At 44.0% G+C, this 12967-nt stretch overlaps 1 protein-coding gene across 7 annotated transcripts in view; it reads right to left on the bottom strand.

Annotated features, from left to right (window-relative positions):
* TTC17 (tetratricopeptide repeat domain 17) overlaps positions 1-11750 on the bottom strand; it is an 83181-nt gene extending 71431 nt beyond the window's left edge. For 5 of the 7 annotated variants that reach the window (XR_013346340.1, XM_077818561.1, XM_077818562.1 and 2 more), the window contains exon 1: positions 11541-11702. Coding sequence is in view for 5 of the 7 variants with exons in the window: in XM_077818561.1 (XP_077674687.1) it covers positions 11541-11693 (153 nt within the window). In the remaining 2 variants the exon portion in view is untranslated. Of the gene's footprint in view, positions 1-8168; positions 8316-11540 lie in introns of all 7 variants that reach the window. The other 2 variants (XM_077818563.1, XM_077818560.1) reach the window with 2 other exon arrangements.
* Between the last annotated feature and the right edge of the window lie 1217 nt (positions 11751-12967).

Genomic DNA, 12967 nt, shown 5'->3' with positions numbered 1-12967 from the left:
TGCCCATAGTTCCCAGATTGCATCCTGGGGGTGACAACCCATGACACATATCACCAATGCCAGCTAACAGCTGCTCCTTTAGCACATATGAAAAAAGTCTGCATTGTGAATTTGAATGTTCCAGGTTTAAACCTTGATGATTATCCATGGGGGGAATGCAATAGAGGGTCCATTATAGAATAGAAAAGGCCTAGAAAATTCCATACCAAGAAAAGTTAAGATTATTGTTAGGGTTACAAAATCAAGTTCAATTGTGACAATCTTTAGTTATGAGATCACATATTGATTCTCCCCCACAGAGCCCTCCTCATTCAGCACACAAGCTAGTATTACATAGTGAATGAGGTGGCTGTCCTTAGGACCTTTACATCATTTTCAGACATTCGAATGTGGGCAAATGAATGAGGGCCGTACTGGCTGCAATCTATTTTAAAGTTTATTCTAGTGCCCAGCATAGTATCCAAGCCTTGTAATATTTTACTGCATTATTCCTTTAAAATGGAAAGAGATTGTTGCTCAGAAGAACTTGAATACCCCTCTCCTCTTCCTCACCCCAATAAAAAACCAAGCAGTAACATCCTTGAGTTTACTCAAGCCCATCTCCACCTCCCAGGAAACTACATCAAGTTTGGTAATGTCACATTTCCCACTCTCCAGCATTTTCACCTTAAGTAACAGAGTCTGTAGTTTACATACAGAGGTAGAGTTTGGTTTTCTGAGGACAATCATTACAGATACTCTACATCAGTATAAATAATGAGGAATATGATCAAATACGTTTGTTGACCTTTTTTTAAGAATGGTGTAGAGCCTGAATTGAGCAAACCATGAAACTGAACAGTTTTTTCTGAAAAAGACTGACTTTCTCCTCTGAAATTTGATACCTTAGGTTTCATATTCAAGTGTTTCATATATTCAAAGCTTCCCATTTCAGAAGAGTCAGAGATGGCATTTACCCTAGCATGATCTGACAAATTAAGGAGTCTCCATGTTGTAGTACAATTGCTACGAAGGACTGATGTCTACTGAAGAATCTGAATGCGGATGATCTCTACGTAGTATAGGTTTGTGATGAAACTCCAGATCCAACATACTCAAAGTGTTCCTCTTTGGCAGCCTACAGAAGTTCTTTGATTATGGCATATTAACCTCTCTGTACTTCAGTTTACCTATTTGCAAAATGGAGGTATACCAGGACTTCCCCATCCTTTGCCAACAGCATTGAAATCCACAGAAGAAGCATGCCATATCACATTAAACAAAGCAGTGTTAACTGAACAATTACCAACAAGATGTTTTATGGCATGCAACACCCCAAAATTTATCAAGACATGATTAGAAGTTGAAAAATCATACTACCAACTGATCTTTGGAGACTATATCCTATATTTGGGGGGACGAAGGGAAAGTGATGTGAAATCTTTCCCAAATCTATTTTCCATGACATTTCGCATTTAAACAGCTGAAATCTTGCTCCTCAAATCATTCAGAAAGCTACCAAAATAGACTTCCTGGCTCATGACCCCCTCCTTTCACCATTTTCTCCACTCTCACACCACACCCCCAATCCTTTTTCCAGTGTAAACGTAAATTGATCATTTACACCTCTAAGGGCTTCTACAGCTTAGCCCTGCCCTTTCTAGCTGATCTACTAACCTATAAGAATGCTGAGACTATTGCTCACATTAAAAGCCATAAACCTAATTCATGATAAACTGTAACAGAACTAAAGCAATGGGTTCTAAGATAGGACTGTCTAGAAGGTCATTCTCTCACCCTTCAGCTTTGTGTCTGCCAGCAAGCATGCACACTGATCCTCTCTAGTAATCAGTCTATTGGCAGGTCTCTATTTGTCTTATGGGGGTAAGTTCCAAGGATTTTGTAACAATCACATAGCTTATGAAATAAGACAAGATGTTTCTATGAGATGCTTGGCAGTAAAGAGCAGTGGCCTCTTGTTTGCTGTGGTTGTTGTCCTGACACACAGTTTCTGAAGCAAATCTTTCCCTTGATAATGGTTCTTCTTTCCCATTAGAGAATATATTTCCTTACCCAGAAGTGGTAAGCAGCATGTGGGGTGCTAGAAATATTCTGAGGAAGAGATCCATTTTATCCATGTAGGTCTAGTTTCCACAATCACATACCATTCACACTCCAAGTGGTGTGTGTTTATGAAGTACCAGCCCATGCCTTTGCTTGTAAACCAAAAAAATTCACACAAAGGTATCTGCAAAACTAAGTGTGGAAAGTCTAGACCTGCATGACTGAAGAGATCATTTAGGTCCTGTCCACATGGGACCAGTGATGTTCAAACATGGTTGCTGCTAGCAGAATTGTAGCACAATTTTTCTAAAGCGTGTGGGTAGGGCTTTGTTTTGAGAACTGTGCAAGACAAGTTATGCTGTAGGCTACAGTTGTAGCCTGAGTTTTTATAGCACAATCTTCAGAAAAAGAATCTTTGCCACCATGTTTAAAATCAGCTGTGTAACTTGCATAGTTCTGAGAGTGCTCACAAATCTTATGACAGAGGTGTTCATGTTTCCACTTCACCACTATTATGATAGCACAAAAAAAGTCTTAGCATGACAACAAAGTACAAGTTATCGTCACACTTCCGAATTAAGAAAAGGGAAAGCAGTTGCACCATTAGTATGTAACAGCATAAGAAGGGTTATTCATCTTTGCACATTTCACATGTTAAAAATGACATGTTTTATTCTTATGCTTCCTGTCACACTTAATATACCCCCACTTTCTCAAAGAAAGTAGCTATGGGAAAACAATGCACACTAAGATCCCAGTTCAGTGCCTACATGGAGCTCTACTGAAATCAATGAGACTTCAGGAGGGCACAGTTCTATGCCTGTATGCAGTGAATTACAGGATTGGGGCCTTTTAGTTTCATACTGTGAACACGTGGTATTCCTCCTTTCTCATACTGGTGCATACCCTGGATTTGGTCCAAATTTACCCCTTTTCTGCAAAAAGTGTATGATGTGGTGGTACAACTAAATTGACCACCTTAAACCAGGGGTTGGCAACCTTTCAGAAGTGGTGTGCCAAGTCTTCATTTATTCACTCTAATTTAAGGTTTCGCATGCCAGTAACACATTTTAATGTTTTTAGAAGGTCTCTTTCTAGAAGTCTATAATATAACTCAACTATTGTTGTATGTACAGTAAATAAAGTTTTTAAAATGTTTAAGAAGCTTCATTTAAAATTAAACTAAAATGCAGAGCCCCCCGGACTTGTGGCCAGGACCCAGGCAGTGTGAGTGCCACTGAAAATCAGCTCGCGTGCCACCTTTGGCACATGTGCCATAGGTTGCCTACCCCTGCCTTAAACTAAACTTTCCTCCAAACTTGTCCATTACTGTGTTTTTCACCTTTCTGAGCCTGCTTCAGGTTCCCTCTGCCTCAAAGACTCTAACTCTTGAAAGGAGCTAATAGAAGCTAGCTGTTTTACACTTGGCTTGGCAAACAAATAATTCTGCATCTCTGTGACTGGTCCCAGACCTGACCCACACAAACAACAGAATCACTATTTCTATCTGACTAACATCTCATCACTGATCTTCACAATATACAAACCTATACACTTTAACTTTCTGTCAAGCTGCAAGCACACATCAATAGGTGCTTGACCAAGTACTTGCCATTATAGGTCAGAAACTCCCAATCATCTGGACCCATCAAGCTAGGTTTCTTAGCTCTTAGGTACAGAAAGACAGACAGTCAGGATCAAACTTGAAAAATGCTCTTATAAGACAAAATGTACCTGCAAACGTCTTACAAGTTTTTAAATAGAAAGGGCCTGACATCCTATTAAAGTTTTCCATTAAGCAGGCTAGGTGAAAAGTTAAGAAAGCTTGGCCAAGGATAACCTGATCTCACATACAACTTAATTTTAAAAAGCAGCTGTATTTATATTGTACGTCCTTCCCTGAAGGCTAAGATGCTACTCTGATCTACACTTACATTTGGTGTTTTGATTGTCCTCTTCATGCTGGATGTGCTGGTCAATGATCATTGACCTCCAGCCCTTGTCTCCTTGTAAATGCAATCAAAGGGAGTTGTACTGCAGACAGCGCTTCAGGAAACACACACAATATTAAATACTTGCCCTCCTCCCCAATTGCACAAGGACCTAGCAGAGCTGGAGGAAAAAACTCAGTAAAGCAGTAGGCCAGATGGCCAGGCAAACTGGCATTTACAAGGAAAGTGAGGCACGAGATCAGTTGTCACTTTTAGTTTTATCAAGTGTGTTGCTCAGTCAATATCACAAGGAAATGTAGGGGCAGGGCAGCAGATACTCTGGCAGGCAGAAAGTACCGTAATTTTTTTCATTTGTCTGTATTGGATTTTAGATTGTCCCATGCTGCTAAACTGCAAATATATACATATTTTTTTCTTCTCTCTCTCTCTCTCTCTCTCTCTCTCTCTCGTTATTGCATTAACTAGCTCCTCCATGAATCATCCTGATGTGGAGACTCTCCCTTGTTTAAACTACTAGCACAATTACATTCAAACCTCTGATCAGTCACATAACTGTTATTTAACTTTTCTTTGTTTGCACCTAACAGAACCAGGGAAGAGAGAAAACACACATTATGGGACTATGTGGGATTTTATTAAGATTCATTGCTGTGATGTAAACTGCTGGTTAAGCTCCCCACCCCACGAAAGTTTAAATGCTACACCTTGGTTCTGTTCAGGCCCTTTCTCTAGGGCACTGTTTTATTGATTGCACCATCAACCTTCAGTAAACCTCCAAATCAAGCAGTTCAATGTAAATCCAACAGCTTCCTTTCCCCTGACTCAGGGAACTCCTCCATACTCCTGTCCACTCTTCCCCAGTTCTCCTATAAGCCATCTACCTGGAAGTCGCCCTGCTCCAGGCCCTGCCACAGGAGCCAGCCTGCCTCCCACAACTCTCCCCCTCAAACTCAGCTCTTTCAGCCTTCACAGAAATCAGGGCCTCACCAGGCAATCTTCTGATCTTTTCCCAGATGGATCTGATAATGCCCTCTATCAGGCCCAAACACCTATTTTCACACGGTTGGTTGCCCCTTAAAGAGACAAACCACCCAGTTACATGACAGGTTTCGGAGTAGCAGCCGTGTTAGTCTGTATCCACAAAAAGAAAAGGAGTACTTGTGGCACCTTAGAGACTAACAAATTTATTTGAGCATAAGCTTTCTTAACACCCATAAAACACCTATTTTTTCATGGTTTGTGTGTATAAAAACATCTTCTGTGTTTATCACTACAGGGGAGGAGGGTTGCAGTATTGCTATCCTGCTTCTGCACTGTTGCTGGTAATGGCACTGCCTTCAGAGCTGGGCAGCTGGAGAGTGGTGGCTGCTGGCCAGGAGCCCAGTTCTGAAGGCAGAGCCACCACCAGCAGCAGCAGCGCAGAAGTAAGGATGGCATGGTATGGTATTGCCACCCTTACTTCTGCACGGCTGCCTGCAGAGCTGAGCCCTCAGTCAGCAGCTGCTACTCTCTGGTTGCCCAGCTCTGAAGGTAGCAGCGCAGAAGCAAGAGTGGCATGGTATGGTTTTGCCACCCTCACTTGGCCCCTCCACCAGCAGCGCAGCTGTCTTCAGAGCTGTGCACCCGGCCAACAGCCGCCACTCTCTGGCCACCCAGCTCTGAAGGCAGCATAGAAGTAAGGGTGGCAACATTGCGACCTCCCTGCAACTCCCTTTTGGTTCAGGACCCCCAATTTGAGAAACGCTGGTCTCCCCCATGAAATATGCACAGTATAAGGTAAAAGCACACAAAAGACCAGATTTCACGGAAGGAGGCCAGATTTCATGGTCCCTGATGTGTTTTTCATGTCCGTGAATTTGGTAGGGCCCTACTTACAAGGGTACAGAATGCAGCATCTTGCACGAAGGCTGGTGTTTCTACATTGTCTCCACTTTCAGCTCCTGATGCAGTGAGTAACCTGTAGCCCAATTTGCAGAGAAATGTATGGATCATTGTGCGAAGCGAAGGTCAGGGATGGCGTTACTTGTCACTGTTGCTTATTTAAGTATCCAGGATTAGTGACTAACCTAGTAAGACCCAGAAGCTTCATATTACCTTCCCATCAGCTTAAGCCTTGCCAACACATAGTTGGGTATGTCTACATTGCAATCATAGGGTACAACTGCAACATGAGTAGACATATCTGAGCTGGCTTTAATCTAGCTTGCTTGAGTCCCAGAGCAGTGAAGCTGCAGCAGCCCACATTTCTCTTATGCTCTATTAGCCTGCTTGGAACCCTGGTTAACTACTCATGGGGCTAGCCTGTGTTGACACAGACACTGCTGTGGCTTCACTGCTCTGGGACCTAAGCTAGCTAGATTAAAGTTACTTTATGTGTGTTGGCTAAAGCTACAATCATGCCACATGACTGCATTACAGACATATCCTTATGACCTGCCCTTCAGATATTTCATCTCCACCTGGGCTACCTCTATAGCTCTGAATAAGTCAAAACCTCTCAAGTTCAGTTCTCCCTTCCATAAAATTATAACTATACTTTCTTTGCAAATACTAACCTTGACAACCACCTAAGTCAATTAAGTGCTATTACCACCAGGTTAAGACCTTAGTTACCAATCAGTTACCACTTCCCATTTACTTTGGCATTACTCAAACCGGCAATAAAATTGAGCCTGCTCCAAACCTGAGACTCATGACTGTAAACAGGGAGTCTCCATGGCAGTTTAGAGTCCTTTGTGAACAGAAGGTAGGAAGCTATGGGGGCACCAAGGCCCAGAACACAGGCTCATAATTAAAGTAGGGCCTGGAAGGCTAGAATAACAGTGAAAAATTGTGAAGCAGTAGCAAACAAACCTGAGAACTAGTGACTTGGAGAAACTAATGATATCATTCAACAGAATAATGCAGGATACCCTAGAGTGTGAAAATCAGAGAAGTGCCTAATATATGTGGCCTCACTTAAGCACTACACACAAATCTTCACTGCCTAAGGGCTCCTGTTGCCAACATTTAAGAAAAAGAAAGAAAATAGCTGCAGAGGACAGCCCTATTGAAAATGTAGCCACCTGTCCTGCTCAATTAAAAATTATTTTATTGAACAGTAACAATAATTATACAATTGGATGACCAATTGCTCTGGTAACAAGACAGACTCACCTGAAAGAACTGCGGACCTAACTAAAAACCAATAATGTTTTGGAAAATTAAAACAAAAAGATGCACTGGTCGGAATTTAGGTTTACACTCTATTTAGTGCATTATCTACTGGTACCAAAGGAGTATGCTCCCATGTAGCATCTGGCACCACTTGTGTGCTTCCACCACTGAAGTGGTAAATAATCCCTCTAACATCTAGTTGCCATAGGCCAGTGGTTCTCAAATCTGGTCCATCGCTTGTTCAGGGAAACCCCTGGTGAGCTGGGCCAGTTTGTTTACCTGCCGTGTCCGCAGGTTTGGCCGATTGCAGCTCCCACTGGCCACGGTTAGCCGCGCCAGGCCAATGGGGGATGCAGAAAGCGGTGCGAGCCGAGGGATGTGCTGGCTGCCCTTTTCACAGCCCCCACTGGAGTGTCGAACCAGCAGCGGACCAGAGATGAGAACCACTGCCATACGCAGTGGAGGACAGTCTGTTGTGGTTCACTGATTACAGCTCAAAAATGTTACATGATCATATTTTGGCATTTGAAGAAAGGGCACTTATGGATGCAGCAATAAAAATAGACTATCTTTCAATCCACTTGGCAAGGGAAATAACTTCAGTTCTGTTTTTTAACTTACGAAAATCCAAATAAATGAAAAATTAAACTTCAACGCAGACCTGCTGGGGTGAGAATGGAAACTCAATGACCACACACCAGCTACTAAGTTAGGATTTTGATGTACATTAGAATGAGATTTCTATAATCATCTCCTTTGGGGAGAAAACAAAGGAACAAGTTCAGAGATGGGAAATAAATCAAGGTAATAAGGTTATGCTGCATAATAAACCATTCCAATGGGAAAGATACAAGATCTCCAGCTCCGCACTAGAAATGCATTTACAATATGCCAGACAGTTCCTTGGTGACAACGAAAATTATCACATGTTCACCCAGATGAGGTCAGAAAAGCACACACTAGCTGCTGGGTCATCCCTGTGTCCTCTAAGTCTGTAGTTTTTAATAAATGATTTACCTTGCCAATGTCAGCACAAGAAAAGTTAGAGATCGTTGCTTTCTGCAATGAAACAAAATGACCTGAAGTCCAAACAAAATCATGTCATTGATGAACTGAAACCCTCAAGATTATAGGTTTCAGAGTAGCAGCCGTGTTAGTCTGTATCTGCAAGAAGAAAAGGAGGACTTGTGGCACTTTAGAGACTAACACATTTATTTGAGCATGAGCTTTCGTGAGCTACAGCTCACATTCCTTCAACAGGATATGCTGGATACATGCTAACTTACAAAACATTCTTTGCTGAAGGTTATTACAGTTTTTGCTGCATAAGCATTAGTTCTCAGAAACAGATATTACTACAACCTCAGTCATCTCTGGTGCTGTACAGCATTTGTATTTGCTAGGATACAAACCTAATGGCACCTAGATACTATAATGATAGGTGCAGTAGAAATATTATATTTATGATAACTTGAATGAAAACAATCTTCAGTAAATAGAATTTCGGAGCCTTTTTTATACAAACTACATCTCAAGGTGCTTTAACAGAAATACCAACAGTGGGATGGAAAAATTAAGAAGGAACCTGCTGAAGGAGAATATTTTCAGCCAGGATTGGAAAGGAGATGGGAGATGATGAGGCAAAGACCTAGAAAGGGTGTTAAAGAAGATGCAGATGCAAAGAGGGCTTGCTCCAACAGTGCTGAGACTGTAAAAACAGACAGAGGCTGATGCTAAACAAGCAGCGGGTATTTTCATATTCACTAGTGGAGCTTTATGCTATTGCAGCAAACGTCCAAGGTTTGCTTGACAAGAGAACAAAAGAAGTGCTTATTACTTAGAATGAATCCCTGGGGCAGCTGATACACCATAAATAAAAAGTGATGCTCTTTGAAACTTGTAGTACCTAAACTGAAGAGAACTAGGCATGCTATTTTATATTTGGAAAAGTTAATAACCATAAGCTTCTTCAGTAATATTAGCAATTGCACTGTAGAAATTCAAGCTGACAATAATGTAGATTTCAGTTTAATAAGAACAGCCAGGCATCCCCAACTAGAACACTGAGAAAAACACTGCTTAAGAGGTTTCAGAGTAGCAGCCGTGTTAGTCTGTATCTGCAAAAAGAAAAGGAGTACTTGTGGCACCTTAGAGACTAACATATTTATTTGAGCATAAGCTTTCGTGGGCTACAGCCCACTTCACTGGATGCATGCAGTGGAAAATACAGTAGGACAATTTTATACACACAGAGAACATGAAACAATGGATGTTACCATACACACTAAAATGAGAGTGATCAGTTAAGGTGAGCTATTACCAGCAGGGATTTCTTTTCCTGGGTTTTTCTAGGATATTATTACCTTCTGACTAAGAACACTGGGATTTTTAGCAATCTGAATGTCTTCCTGGAAGAGAAAGAAACACCTAGACAGAAGCCATTACTTTTTCAAAACTGGAACTTCCCAGTCATTCTTCCTACCATCCATCCAGAGAATTTAGATCTTATTCGGATACACTGAAAAATTGCACCACCTTATGAAGAACAATCATAGTTACAAACTACTGAAAAAAGGAGCCATTTCACCACACTTCATATAGCCACAATACATACAACTTAAGAGCCCATTTCACTAGCTGCCCACAAAGTAGCTCCCTCTTAGAGAGGGAAGACAGGATGTCTAAGTCAGTCATTCACCTTTCCCTATTTTCTCTGATTCATCAGTTAGAGAAAGGGAGAAGATGCCTTGACTTTCTCCCTTCTGGGGTTTCCTCTCCTCCTTTTCCTTACAGTATGCTGAACTGGCTTTTGAACTAAAGTTTAGGTTAAAGGTCGATTTAGTGTAAAGTAGATTTTGATGTTTAGATGTTTCTCTTTACAATACAGAGGGAACAAATCAGTAAGAAAAGAGCAAAATCAATGGGAACTACTGCTCTTCAGTAATTGAGTGAACTGAGACACAAACCTTAGTATCAAAATGAAAAGCTGTGACCAAGAATATACAAATATTGTAGAGTGGAGATAACAGCTAGCTGCATTTCAGTGCAAATATCGTGTCTGTCTCAACCTAAACCAGCCCATAGGAATACGGAAGAGAATAAGTAGAGAAAATCCCAAACTCATCCATACTTCAGATTTTAACCATCACTAAAGCAAAAAGACTCAGTGACAAAAGAAACAGGCACAGCAGTTACTTTCCATCATCTTCCAGATAAAGGACAGTGAGATCTGCTAATACAAAAAGGATTGCCTGAAGCTTCACCACGGGGTTACTGAGCACTTATTGCATAGGAAGACTAAGTTATTTCAATGTTGTGACTCAGAACTCAGATTTATTTTTCTTTTGTGTCACCATCTATAAATCTGAACATTCTTAGTGAGTTACATCCAGGCACTGAACCTGAATGTTCAAAACACAGCTTTAGTCTGAACTTACATTCAACTTCCCCACATACTTATTTCTACTGATTAATAACCTCAATAGCCAGTGAGGGCCTGCTGGGTTGTCCTTACTTCATTGGTGAATATTATAGAGTTCCTAATCAATTTCTAGAAACTCTGGTGCTATTTGAAACAGACATTCAGCCAACAGGCACCACAAGTGAAGATCTAGCTGAGCAGTTATGACTATGAGCTAGTAAGTGATATGAGCTCTCAGATCAGCCTGGCTTTGCACCACACACTGAGTTCAACCTAGGTATCACCACCCATAACAAGTATTACCCTACACTAGACTCAAGGAGTAGGAAAAAGTACCCATACCCTGTGCAACAACCATCAGGGAGTTTCCGCTGGAGAAATTACCACGTGACATCAACATGCCTCCATCTACAAAATGAAACCTACACATCTGCTTGTCTTGACCCTTTCAGTATCTTCTCTGGGACACGAGACACTCTGGTATCAGAGAGGGAAATGGCAGAGACTAAGTTCCAACAGTTGCCCAATGAAGGAGGGGGGATGGAGGAGAGAGGTGCATCTAACAGGGGTTCCTGCCCTGAGCACCTTGCGGGGATCGGACCTAACTAGGCCCACCCTGACCGGCAACAGCAGAGAGATTCCCTGGGAACCGGCTCTGCGAGGGGGGCAAAAGGGCCATGGGAGCCGGCGGGGAAAGTCATAGCAACAACGGCCACACGCTGGGGAAGGCAAGCGGCGTGGGATGGGGGGAGGGGACTTGTCACCATGGCGATGTCTCCAAGGGAACGGAGGGAGGGGGAGTGTCGTGGGGGCAGACCATATGGGGATACCCTACGAGATCACCATGGCGACACCAGGGAGGTGGTTTCCACACTCTCGTTGAGAACTGGATACCCCCGCACTATGGGGGGTGCTCTTTCTGGGGGGAGACATCTCCAGGGTGACGGTCTCTAGGGGACCCCTTTTACCTGCTGCTGTATCTTGCCATCCTCGGTGACCACCCAGTGGGTGGTGGCAGAGCCGGGCCGTACCCCTAAACCCAACAGCAAGGTCAGACCCAGCACTCGGCCCCATACCGGCCAACGCCGGCCCCACCCGGACGCTCTTGTTGCCACCGCCATCTTCCCCGATCCCGGCCTTCCTGGACTACCCGGAACCGGAAATACCTGCTCCGCCATTTTGGGGTGGGAGCGAGGGCAAGGCTCTTGCCTGTCCCGAGGGGAGGGGGTGTGTCTCTTCTGTCCGCGGCTTCTCGTGCCCTGTGAGGCTCGAGTCGCTGTGGTTCCGGCTGCCTGTACGCGCTAGGGCGACCGCTGGGTCCTAGCGGCTGGGCGGCTTGAGGGCTGAGACAGAGCCGGGGCGCAGTCCCTGTCTGTGGCCTGGGAAGAGCGGGGCCGAGCTCTCTGCCGGGGGCAGGAGAGCCACGAACCTCCCCACTGGGGCTGGGCCTCTCGTCTCGTCTAGGTGAAGGGCTGGAAAGAGGAGAACAGCCCCAAATGCCCCTGGGCTGTGAGGCCCGCTGCCGTAGCGGGGGCGTGCTCAGTTCTTCCCGCTGCCAGCGGGTGCTTCCCAACCGCAGCTTTACAGAGAGGAGCCGAAGAGAGGCCCCGAAAGGGGAGCGGGCGTAACCGCTCCAGCGGTGGTCGCCCGAGGGGCTGACCTGTCCCCCTCATCTCCACGGCTTGTTGGCCCATCTCTACTCATCTCATCTCTGCTGGTCGTTTAAAGGCCGCCTTGGTTGCTCAAAGCGTGTGAGGCAGGATCACAGTGATGTGGAGATCTGCGCTATCGCCTCCGAATGCCGACTCCTGGTGCCAGCAGTTCACAGTGCTTGTTGGGAGCTGTCACCCCCTTTTTGTTTTCCAGTTGAGAAGGCACCTAGGAGAGACCTACCAAGGGGAGTTTGAGCTTCAGGAGCCTAGCAGGGTACCTGAACTCCCCTGAGGTGAAGTCAAGCCAAGTCCAAGAAAACCAGCAAAGTATGCATGCTCATATTCTAAACATCTGCCCAATCTAGTTGGAATGGCCATCTCCATTTGTTGTTTTAGGTAGGTAGAATTTGGTAGAGTACTGCTAATTTTCTTTCTCCATACTGGTCCTTACTTGAACCCTGACCCGAGGGCTGAGTGGCTGGGGCCCAGGCCTAGTGTGGACAACTGTTGCCGTGCTCAAAGCTGGAGAAATCGACCCACCCATGTGTCCAAAAGCCAGTCACAGACCTAATCCTGTGAACTCTTCCCTTTTCACTGCCTGCTCCTCTGCACACTCTTTTTTGTGCCCCACAACCTCTTTCCATTCTTTCTTTCTAGTTAATTCTGCCCAACTCTCACTTTCACTCCTTCAGCCTGTATACTCCCCCACCATATTAAGGGCTTTAAAATGTACTTGGCTCCTA

This window comes from Eretmochelys imbricata, chromosome 6 (genome assembly GCF_965152235.1).
Source record: "Eretmochelys imbricata isolate rEreImb1 chromosome 6, rEreImb1.hap1, whole genome shotgun sequence".
In the NCBI taxonomy this organism is placed as follows: Eukaryota; Metazoa; Chordata; order Testudines; family Cheloniidae; genus Eretmochelys; species Eretmochelys imbricata.
The sequence above is the reverse complement of the archived record's forward strand: the minus strand, read 5'-3'. Positions and strand labels throughout refer to the sequence as shown.